This window comes from Cygnus olor, chromosome 12 (genome assembly GCF_009769625.2).
Source record: "Cygnus olor isolate bCygOlo1 chromosome 12, bCygOlo1.pri.v2, whole genome shotgun sequence".
Taxonomy (NCBI): Eukaryota; Metazoa; Chordata; class Aves; order Anseriformes; family Anatidae; genus Cygnus; species Cygnus olor.
In genome coordinates, this window is record NC_049180.1 from 12533649 (window position 1) to 12545714 (window position 12066).

The 12066-nt window shown below is 57.8% G+C and overlaps 1 protein-coding gene across 8 annotated transcripts in view; it reads right to left on the reverse strand.

The window, feature by feature from the left end:
- Positions 1-12066, reverse strand: part of PLEKHG4 (pleckstrin homology and RhoGEF domain containing G4) — a 94152-nt gene that overhangs the window by 10542 nt on the left and 71544 nt on the right. For all 8 annotated transcript variants that reach the window (XR_005823836.1, XM_040571662.1, XM_040571657.1 and 5 more), the window contains one exon: positions 61-1007. Coding sequence is in view for 7 of the 8 variants with exons in the window: in XM_040571662.1 (XP_040427596.1) it covers positions 61-1007 (947 nt within the window). In the remaining variant the exon portion in view is untranslated. The remainder of the gene's footprint in view (positions 1-60; positions 1008-12066) is intronic.

Below are 12066 nucleotides of genomic sequence, written 5' to 3' on the forward strand. Positions count from 1 at the left end.
CTCCTTTCCCTTTTTCCCCCCCCGAGGCCGCAGCGCCAAGCGCCGCGGTCGCTCACTCACCTGCCCCAGCTCTTGGCTTCGGTCGCGGAGCCGCAGCCCCTCTGTCCCTCCAGCAGGCAGTCCGCGGCCCAGCTGTGAGCGCCCTGCCTCAGCGCAAACGTCCTGTCCACCAGCTCCGTGCTGCTCACCTCCAGCCCCTTAATAAAGACGCCGGTGTTGCCGTACCTGGCCGGCTCGCTCAGCGTCCTCTGGCAGCCCGACCACAGGCTCTCACCGCAGGGCAGGTCGAAGCTCTGGGCCTTGCGGAGCATCCTCCTGGGAGGCGGCTTCCCAGAGGCTGGAGTGGAGGCGCAGGACGGCTTCACCTCCAGGGTTTCCAATATGCTCTCCAGGTTTGACTTTTCCTCGGGCAGTTTCGGCGACTTGGCGGCCCCGCTTCCAAAAGAAACTCGGCCGGAGTGGGGCCCTGCACCGAGAGCAGCTTGGCAGGCAAATTCGTCCCCAGCACCGAAATCGCCAGGGCAGCTGAGGGTGGGCGAGGGGATTTTCTCCTTAGTCCAGCCTGGAGAGCGGCCGGGCCTGCCATAGCCGTGGGATGTGCTGCAAGTCCCGTCCCAGTGCGGCCCGGGGGCGGCCCCCTCGGAGTGCCTCCGGTGGCACAGGCTGCCGGCCTCGCTGCCGGCCCGCGCCTGCTCCCCCGCGGCTGGTTTGCGGTCTGCCAGCAGCGACCTCCTGGTTCTCAAGGCTGCTTCCAGTTTCTTTTCAAAAACCAGCTTGGTCTCCTGGCACTTGGACCACGCGAACTTCCACTGCTTGAGTCCCTTGTCACTCTTCAGCTCGCAGGCCAGCTCCTTCATCTCCTGGAAGCGGGCATCGCTGATGTCCGGGTGCTGCCCCTTGTAGCTCTCCAGGCACTTGATGACACCCGCGCAGTGCTCGGCGGAGCTGCAGTCCTCCATGCTGATGCAGGCGAGGTGTCGCATCCCTTCCAAGGCCCACTCGTACGCCTGCAGAGAGCCAGAACAAAAGGCAACAGCCAGTCAGAGGCACTCGGGGAAGAATAACCCCGGCTCGGTGCCTAAAGCGTGAGACGAGAGAAAGGATCAGTGTGTGGCCAACGCAGTTCCTCGAGTGTGAGCGGAGGGGGGGCTGCTATTGTCACTGGGGCTGAATTAACAATTCAGCAAAACAAACAGCTCCTTATGCGGAGGGCTTCAGCTGTGCCGGCTGCTCTGCCGCAGCCCTACCTCCCCGGCAGCACCCACGCTGCCGGACGTGTTCCCTGGGGAGGGGATCCCAGGGGAAGCTGCTGGCGAACTGCAGGAACCTTCACACACCTTCACAGCCCTGCTCGGGATAAAACCTGCAGCTCCCCTTCCTGCCTCATCCTGCCTGCTCCCAGCAGGACGCAGTGGAGGGGGCACGAGCCAGCTAACCGGGAGCGGATTGCTGCTCCCCGGGCAGTTTCCCCGGAGCCAACGGGGCACAGCACATGGCTCGAGAAGAGCTGGGCTCTGTGGCCACCCCAACCCATCCCCACAGCAATGGGAATCCGGGACCACACAAGCTCAGCTGCAGCCCAAGCGTTTTCTGCGTCTGCTGTCGCCCGAGCGGAGTCAGCGCCCTGCCCAGCCCTGCCCGCTACAGCGTTACCTGCTCGTGCTGGTTAGCTCAGCACCGAGCTCAGCACTTTATTTCTAGTACTACAGGAATGCTGGAAGCTGTTTCACGAGGCTTAGCTCTACGAGCGATGCCCACGAGGCCTCGCTGATACAGCTCTGCCCTCTCGGTCAAACAAGAGGAGCGGGACGAAACGCTGCCCACGCGGACAGAGGCAGGGCAGGGGCGCCTTACTGCCACGGCAGGAAAGGGCCAAGGCAACACAGTGCACCGAGACCACCGACAAAAAGACAACCGTGGGGTTCAAACAATGGCAGAGTATGCTGGGTTCCAGGGGAAAGGCAAACATCTGAATTACTCCAGCTCGTAAGTCACTGTTTTCTCTACCAAGCGTGGCTGATGACAAGGTTTAACTATGCAGGGAGCTTCGCTGCTCACCAGCGAAAACACAGGAGTTGTTTGTTAAAATCTGATGCAGAAGGCAGAGAAAACCCCCGGACAGGCCTGCCCAGCACCTTCCACAGACTGCGTGCGTGCAGAAACACCACGGGCCGCCCCGGGGGTGAACCAGCCAGCACTTCACCTGCCAGGCCCCGCGTGGCTGCTGTGGCTCTGCTGGGAAGCTACAGCCGCGCTCTGTGCCGGCAACGAAGGCGTCAGCCTCGGAGCTTTTCCCACCTGACAGCCAGAGCTGGGCATCCAACAGCTCCGACAGCCTTCGCTCCGAGAGCTTAAAGCACGTACCGGCATGCGGAAGAGGGCCTTGGACGTCAGAACAGAACACCCAAGTGTTACACAGATGTGGAGCAGATGCTGCATCCCCATCGGGACATCGGTGGGGAAACGGCCGGGTGCTAGGCTGCCCCGTGCTGCTGACACAGGTAGGCAGGGCAGGGCGTACAGGATGCAGACGTGAGGAAAGCTGAATGCCAGCGTGCAGGAGGCCACCCACAGGCTGAGGAGTCACTCCAGGGGCAGATGCCACAGCCACGGGAGCTGCCACAGCCGTCCCCGTTGCTCTTTTGAGCTGCAGCTGCGTGCTCTGTGTGCAGCCAGCCCCATTACTCATGCAGAGCAAGGAGCTGCTTCATTAGGGCCAGCAGCTGCTGGGGGAAAACGCTCCTCAAACAGCCCCACGCAGCCGCAGCACGGGGCTGTCAGAGGCAGCAGCCCCGGCACAGGGACAGCCCGGCCCTGCCGCTCTCTCGGCCCAGGCTTTATGCTTGAAAGTGCCCACTGCTGGGGGAGAGAGGGGCTCGCAGCGGGCAGAGGAGATGCCAGAGCCCGCTGAGTCTGCACTTACCAGGCTCTTTAATTCCCTGGCGGCACTGCACACCGAGGCGAGGTGAAACACTGAGCGCCGGGGAGCCTGGCAGACCTGCGCAGCAGCGACAGATGGCCCGGTTTGCTGGGGTTTTGTGCTGCTCCTTCCATTTCTCCACAAACCAGCCCCCCAGGCAGGGGCTGGCGGTCAGCCCGGGCTGAGGGCTCATCACAGCTCTCCAGTCGTGCCAGCCGAGGGGCGATGATCCCAACCAAAGGCTGTACGCAGGCTCTATTTTGCTCAGTGATGGGAAAAGCTGAGCTCAAAAGGCACAAGGGGCTCTGAAAGAGGGTGCTGAGGACACGCGCTGTGCAGGAGAGGCATGGCAAGGAGGCCAGCCTGGCTTTTACAGCAGCCATCGGGAGGGCAGCCGCCCTGCGAAGGGCTTCCCCGAGGCTGAGGAACTCGTTTCCACCCCGAGGCTGAGGAACTCGTTTCCATCCACGAACGGGAGAGAGGGAAAAAGCGAGGCTTCTGCAGCGATTCCTAGAAATAACAGACCTGCCTGTGGCCTCGGCGAGGAGGAACCAGGGCTGCAACCCACACAGGGAGGCAGCCCCGCCACCTCATCTTCATATGGCATCTGTCTGTTCTTGGCAAGGACTCCACGGCAGCGCAGAAATTACTCTAAATCTCGGCATTTCTTCCATCCCCAGTGCCTGTCACAGGCTAGTGAATAGCTCAGCTTTGTTCCCTGCACAATGGGAGCGGCCCTCCACACCCCGCAGCTTGCTTGGTAACATGCTAAGTGGCCACCAAGGTTTTCCCAGCCACATCATCCGCTCCAACTGCCCCTTTTAGCACACGAAATGGCAGCCCCCTCCATGCAGTGAGTCCGCCCTGGCACACAGGACAAAACAACGCCGCGCAGGCGAGGGCATCGCCGTCGGCTCCGTCCCGGAGAGGCTGCGAGGCACGCGCGATGTGGGCACTGGGGCGCAGGCAGGGCTGCGGCTTCTCTGCCAAGCTGCAAGAGCCTCTCGTGCATAAAAGGAGGCAGACGGGTGCAGGGAGGCCGAATGCTCCCACCAACGCCTGCAACCAGGCAGGAAGGAGCCTGCACCTCGGCTTTTGATCTTGACTCTCCAGACAAGTCGTTACCAAATCTCAAAATTATGGATTAAAGACAAACGTGCTTCCTGCGCGCAGAGGGCTGACCCGCGCAGCAGCAGCGCGAGGAGCCAGCAGCAGGTTGGTCCCGCCAGGCTCCGGGGGAGGCTGGGGCTCCTGGGGACCTGCTGTGCCCCAGAGAAGAGCCCGGGACGCCGCTGACTGCCCTCAGCCCATCGCCCTGGGCTTGCCCCCGCTCCTCTCACCACGGCGAGGCTCGCAGCGCATCGGGGACGGAGGCTGCTGGAGTCTGTCTCTGGCACCAGACACACCACCTGCATGCACAGGCCATGGGAAGGGGCTTGGCTCTGCCGCCAGCGCTGCGTGGGGAGCCTTCCGGTGGGTCCTGCATCCATTCGGGTATCACACCTCACCAACCCAACCTACCACTCACCCACCAGATTCCTCCCGGTCTCAAGGTCCAGCGATCTCTCAGACGCTTAATGAGGAGCCAGGAGAAAACCACCCCACACCTCCATATGCCAGAAGGGGCTACCTCTGTCTAAACCTTCTCTTTCACCTCTTCCCGTGGGGAGATAATTATTGTAACAGGAGTTTTTTTCTTGTCACACTGGCAACTGGGTGTCTGAGCAGGAGAGGTAGGCGGAGCAGGCAGATCACAAACTCTCTAACTTTCTGCAGAAGAAAAATGCGCCTAGGGAGGTTTCCTTCCACACCGAAGTGACTGCACAAGGGAGCTGAGATAGGGGCAGTAAGAAGCCCAAACCGAACCTGATGGGAGCAACGAGACAGGAATCCAAGAGCAGCTTTGGGTACGGCGGCTGAAGCTGCCCTAAGAGCCAAGCCCCAAGAGGGGCCAAGTCCCCCATGCTGTGCCTGCCCCCTGCTCCTGGGCTTTGACACCACCTTCACCCAGAGGGAGGGAAGGCATCCAGCAGCTGGGAACGTTGCTGCTAACGGTGAAAAAGCACCCAACGCCATCAGAAGAGCCCTGATACACCTTGCGTGCAGCTCCTGTGCACAAGGTGTGCTCTGCTCAGCTGTTAGCAGCATGCGGCTCATCACAGGGCTCTGCCCAGCACCCCATACTTCAGCACCCGTCTCACCCTCTCTGCCTTTCAGCCTAAGCACTGTTAACCTCTGCTGGGAGCTTGGAGATCCAGGTGAGGTCGGTTTGCAGCACAGAGAACAGAACCGGTGCAGCCAGAGAAGGTCAAAGCACTGCGAGTACTGCTGTGAACTGAGCCAAGTGCTTACCAGCATCTGTTCAGTGCCACGCGGGCAGAGCCCTGCTCCACCGGGGTCTGGGCACCAGCGGAAAGAGCGACGGCACTTACCAGAGCACAAGTCCAAGGTAAATGCTGCTCTCCTGCATGAAAATGCCTCTCCCAGCTGTGCTCTTCTCACTGCAGGTGCTCGCTGGGGCTTAATGCCTCTAGAACCCACGACTGTTTGGGGCTTTGAGAACTGCCCCCAGCTCACAGCACCCATGTGTCCCCTGTCACAGGTTGCTGTGTGCGCAGCATAAGCAGGGACTCGTGGCTGCGGACTGCCTTGTACGCTGACAGTCCAGAAGAAGCAATTCACTACTTTACAATGAAATATATTGAAAGCATCATCATCCGGACTGAAACCTTCCTGGCACGAGAGCTGTCAGTCTGCAGACAGCGACGAGCCTGCTTCCCTGCTGACCGGGGACCAGGCAGGTAGAGCAGAAAGCCCTCGGCTCCCCGCTCGCTCGGACCCACCCGCACTTTCCTCAGCCTCCCACCCACTGACACTAAAACAGTGCCCACGAAGGAAGGGGCAGGGAGAGAGCAAGCCTTCAGTACCCGCAGACGGCAAGCTGGTTAATCACCTACAAACATCCCCCATCCTACCTTGCTGTTGGTACAGAGGGGGTCCATGTCCCGGCCGAGCGCAGCTCTCTGCTGTACATCACCATCCCCGAGGGCCGGACTGAGGCAGGGCCACCTCGTCAGCCCGCCGGCTGGGCTCCGGCTATTCACAAGCAAATGCTGCTAGCCTGAATACGAGGTTGAGGAGCCCTGGAAACCGGAGAGCAGGCGGGGGGGAAGGGGCCGCGCTTCACACGAGAACCACTGAAGTGTGCGGAGAGCAGCCTGCCTGGGCGCGGGCCAGGTCCCCTTTCTTTCACAGTGCAGGAACGGAGAGGAAACACACCTACCAACCCCAAGCTCGAGCAGAACTCAAAGCAAGCTGCCACCCGACACACAAGAGCTTTGGAGAAGCAGGACGGTCCCTTCTGAAGATGTAGCAAAGCTTTTCCTGTGCCTCAAAGCCAAAGCCTCGCTCGCTTCCAGCGAGATTTGCGGCTCCACCAGTGGGCAGCGGCGCTGGGGCGCACCAGGAGCGCAAGCGTTCAGCAAAGCCACCGGCTACACGCAGTCTGTGCTGAGGTTCGCTGTTCCCTGCTCCCCACCCTGTCACATTTGACTATTCCGAACTGCATGTGAAGCCTTCTCTGGGATTCATTAGCAGCAGAAAGCAGCCTAATGAAAACCATGTCCTACACGGGACGTAGCTGTAGAAGCTCAGCTCTAAGCACTGAGGAAAGGACTCACCCTCTTGAAATACAAAGCGCAACAATTCCGGAGTTGCTGTGTGGCTCACATTGCCTCCCCTCCTCTCTCCAAGGGAGGAGAGACCACTAAAATCACCAGTTTGCCTAAAGCCAGATAAGAAAAACAAACTTTCAATCCTGTATTTGCATTGCTGCCTGTTACCAAGTGGCTGGTGCTGTACAAACACTGCAGGAGGGCAAAGGATGAGAGACGAGCGCAGACCATAAATCCTTCGGGTTTAAGGATAAGAAGGGAGGATAAGTAGGTGCACCTACAAGAGGAACAAGACATCAGGGAAGGGGCAATGGTCAGTGGGAAACACGATGGGGCCTGGCTGCAGAGACCTCGTGGGGACCCAGGCAGCCTGCACAGCACCACGAGTGGCGTGCGATTGATGCGGCAGGCAGGGTGTGCTCCTGAGAGCGACACGCTTGGAAATACTTCTGCACTCCGGGTGAACGTGAGCGGAGCTCAACAATCCCTTCCTTCCCCCTTTGGGTGGCGAGGCTTGACACGTCCAGGAGAGTCTAAATTACAGGAGAACATAATTGGATCAAATGGCATTGCGCACGATTCCTGCCCTCCTGATGGCAACACGATGACCCAAAGGGCAATTGCGGCTCGCTGCGCTGGAGCTGGCGTGCGGGACGCGTGCTTGCTCTTCTTTTAATTGCTGCGACTGCCAAGCGACACCTAGGGTAGCTTCATCAAGAGCACGCTGACTCAACTAATGAATCACACCAAGCCACGGTAATCCCTGCTTCGTTGGATTCAGAGCTTCCACAGAGCAACCTGTGCCAGACACACACAAATGTGTGTGTATATACATATATATACACGTATTTACATGTGTACGTACAGAACAACTCCCTGGGAAGCTGGGCAGCGAGTGTCTGGGACTCGCCCTCTACAGCTGCTCTGCAGCTGCAGAAAGCCTCCCAGCAGCAGATGATGTGCAGTTTTCCTCAGTCTTTGTGTTTTGCTCCGTGGTCGGTCATGTCTTTGAACACTTGGGTAGATTCTGCACTGATCTTTTTCTTTCTTTTGTCCCACCAAGGGGATTTTCTCAACATTTGAAAACTCCTAAGCCCAGAGGACTGGGGACCAAGTTTGCTCCCAGCAAAATCAGCAACTTCAACGTTGGTGTTTGCTGCAAACCAGCCTCTTTGTGTTTGAAGTGCTGCCCATCTTTTCATGAGCTTTGTGCCTCACTGCAAAGCTTTTCTGTCAGTGAAACTCTGCTTCCGATCCCTTCTGATGAGAACAAGAGCAGATGCTGTTTCACTATCTTGGTGAGGACCGTCCTCCCTCCTTCCCAGTTACTTCCTCCAGTTACCCCAGCACGCACCAGCCAACCCTCACCTCAGAGGCTGCCGACAGCACAGCTGACATTATCAGCTCAGGAGGGTGCAAACACGACAGCGTGTCACATACAACAATTAAGGAAATCCCTTAATTAATAAACAAGCTGCTGCTCCAAGCAGCCAGAAGTCTGGCAGGTCTTCCAGATGCGCTGAGCGTGGCCTCCACTACTACAGGCGTGAGAGGCAGCACTCACCAGATCCGCGCTGTAGCAAAGGGAGCTGGTAAAACAGGCGGTTCTGCTTGCTGAAGTCTGCTTGGGCCACTGCCCTTCTCTCCCTGCTGCCCCTGACAGCGGGGATCTGGCGGCCGGTCCTCCATTCGGCTACCCCAGTCACCGCAGTCATGAAACCACCCCGAGGCTGATTTGACCCAAGTCACACACGCTGAGATTTTACTGATGGCTGAGGAACCAGAGGCACGAACGAGCAATCCTGTGTACCTGTGTGACCGCTGCCTAGAGGAGGGGGGAGGAGAAGAGCAACATTTTCACGCCTTTTGGTGAAGGGGAGCACTCCCCTCTTTGGGCAGAGCCGGCAGCCTCTCGTTGCCAGTCGGTTCCAGCCCAGGCCACGTCGAGGTCTGTGAGTCACTGAAGCTGGCGCCTTGCACCCAGCAGCAAATCGCCCTCTGTTCAGACTGGTGTCACCTCCAGAGGTTTTGCATGTGTCGCCCTTACACCTCTCCCAGGAGCCCCATCGCTACGCTGCACAAATACCCCTCGGTAATAGCACACCGCGGGCCGGCGAAGGCAGACGGGGCTGTGGTAGGTGTCTGCCCTCGGCTCCCCATTAATGACACCCTCCCCGCTCAGCTGGGGATTGCAAAACCTCCAGCGTGCCCTCGGGCCCGGACAGGGGCGCGTTGATGCTTTCTCTGTAGTCTTCAATTCCCATCCTCTCTGCTGTGACAAGCTGAGCCGAACTCTGCGTCATTCTTGGGCGATGTGCTGGGATCTGCCTGCACGGCCGGAGGGAGGGCAGCCTGCCCGAGCTGCACGGCCGCCTCTCCCAGCCCCACAGCAGCCCGTAGGGGACCGCAGGAGGGAGCCCAGCCACCTGTGCGCTGCTGGCCCACGGGATGGCTCCTGCGCAGCGGCTGAGCAGGGGGGAAGGCTCTTCCCCCTCTCTCTGAGGGCAGTTTTGCCTTGGGAGGTGTGGAGCTGAAACTGAACCCCGATACTGAGCACAGCTGTTGGGCCTCCCTTCCTCTGGGCGACTGACGAGGCAGGAAATAGGCCCCCGGTTTAAGAGCACACGAAGAGGCACTGAAAGGATCCGAACCCTCTGGAGCAGCCAAAGGAGCCGGGTCAGAGGCAGCGGGTGCTCGGGAGAGCCCTGTCCATATGGCCCGGGCTTTGATATGCAGATGGAGCCATTGTGAGCTCCGGCCCCATCTGTAAGCCGAGGGGAGCTCCATGTCCAGATTGCTCGAACAGATCTCTATTTAACTCCCGTGACTAAAGGGAATTCCAGTCTCCAGGAGGATCCAGGCATCCAGATGGATGCCAGCACACGAGCATTCAGAAAGTCTGTCACCCTGCGCAGCTCCCGTCCCAGGATCCAAGTGAAAGAAGCATCCAAGCCCAACATCTTGCTCACATGCACAGGGCTGGGGGCCAGCTGAGGAAAGACCTCTGCTAGCATCACATCTTGCACCTCCAGTGCGACGCGCTCCCCTCGCAGCTCAGCTGCAACCCGAGCTGGGAAATCCCTAAACCTGCTGGGAGGAAACGCTGCGTCCTGATCCTGGAGGAGATTTGGTTTCACTGCCTCACACAAGGGGAGCCCCAGACTTTCAGAGAACTGTCAGTTTGTGCTCACAGGCAGCCAAGGACACCGCAAAATAGTTATGGAGAGGCGCTCTGCTGACCAAGGACGCTGCAGCACATCACACATCGCCCCCCTGCATACACAGCAGTGCCAGAACATGTTGGCGTTCCTAGGATCAGAGAAGGCAGCTGAGGGGTGAGCAGCCTACACCCCAAAAGATGCTAAGGGCTGGCCTGGTACAGCGCTGCCCAGCCTCTTCTGCCGCCGTGCCTCCGGCCAGAGAGAGGCTTCAGCCAGCACCTAGGAGGGAGAAGAACAAGGAGCCCCGACAGACAGGCCACACAGGCCTCGTGCTGCACTTGAGCAGAGCCTGAGGTGCTGGGGCAGGTGCTCAAAAACATAGCAACCCAAGAACTCCTTACCTTCAACTGTGAATTTCACTTGGATGTAGCACATGAAAAATCCTAACTGATCCACTGCTGACTCCGACGCTGAGGGACAAACTTATGCAGCAGTCTCACACCTGTGTTGTGAACCAGAAGGAGCACCAAATGCAGGTGCTACCATTTAGCCTCCTCCTGCAGTCACGGAGCTTGCTGGGAGCTAGAAACACTGCCATGACACTGATTTGGCAATAAAGTCGTTGATGAAACAAGAGAAAATAGCCTGGATGCCAGCAGATCTAGCAGCAAGTTACTGAGAATTCATAAAACAGAACATTAACCAAATAACTCACTTTGCAAGAGGGAATATTTGGGGGGAGCTGTTGCAGACTGGATTTAAATGGTCAGGACTTCTTGTTTGTGCAAGAGGTCTACCTCAAACTCCAAGGCAAAGCAGAAACTTTCTGATAAAGGAATATCCTTTGTTGGGAAAGTAAACGTTAGAGGCTTATTAAACTTGCAGGAAGACTTTGCCAACAAAAACCTGGCGGGAAGGAGAAAGGAGAGATTTCCTGCATTAACCTTGCATGAACTCCACAAGAGGATCAATTTTCCAACCTCTAGGCTCAATCCCCCAACTGCTTCAGGCTGTGTATGAAAGTGGACACCCCTGAAAGGAGAGAGCAAATCAGGCTAGATGTGTGTCTAGGGGCACGATTTGGACAGGGTAACTGAGGAAGGAGAGAGAGAAGAGAGAAAGAGAGATGAGACAGCTGCCGTCAGACAAAGCGGCTTCGCCTTAGAGCAGTGTCACAGCACCAGGAAGGCATGGTGCAGGAGCTTCCTCTCTGTGTGATCTTCCTTCATCATCAATACTTGCACCAGTAACCAGGTGAAAGCTGGTATTTGGGAATTTCATGCAGCCCCTCCCCAGAAAAGTCAGTCTCTATGCAGAGGGAGAACAGTACATGTTATAAAGGAGGATTTATTATAAGGCACACTAAAAACCCCTAAGCCACACTAAAAACCCCATTTTGCTCAGCAGCACTGGGGGCAGAGCCATGTTCTGCCCCGCACAGGACCGACGGCAGGAGACAAGCGCAGTGGCACAGTGCCCCGCGTGTCTGTACACTACAGCAACGACATCTCTGATGTCTCTTTTTACACGTTGGTGCTAACTTCTGTTCTCCCATTCTCCCGCAAGCCTGTTCCCAGAGCTGGGAATCATAACTTTCAGTAAACTTAACTCAGCCTGTGCCAAGCAGCCTGCGATAGAAAGAAATCCTGCTGCGACAGGAAAATCCCACTTGTAGGTCCCAGCTACCCAGATCCTTTCCAGCTTCCCACGGACCAGCGTTCACAACCCTTCTTTACTCGTCAGAGGCGAAGCACAAAGACGCATCAATAATTTACTCCCTGAAGGGGACTGGAATTTTCTCCTTAAAACCACGGTCTGAGACACCGCATCCTGTACAGCCTCAGAATCCAAGCAGAGCAGAAACAAGAAGTCCCAGCAGGTAGCTGCTGTGAACCTCCAGGGGAGAACTGGCAGGTAACGACAGCTGATGAAGTCAGCTCATTTATCATGCTCTGCATCTCAGCTGTCACATCTGGAGATCGGCTCCGTCTCGACGCTGGGAACACCGTGCCAGCAAGTCTCGGTCACTCGCAGGACAGGAGCCCACAAACCCTGCAGCGGCCCAGGGGAGCAGCCCCCTCTTGTGCTGTCCACAGCCTCAGAGAAGTCGAGGCAGACCGAAAGCTCTGCCTGTGCATGTGCCCAGGTAGTCTGGAGGCATGCGGTGCCAATGACGACTTCTAGATGCAATTAAATCTGTGAAGATCATGCAATATCCCCTAATAACAGAGAGAAACAGGGACAGGCACCGCCGTATGACACAGAGCACGACCCTGGGATTCAGAGGGACCCCGCAAAGATGCGCGCAGCT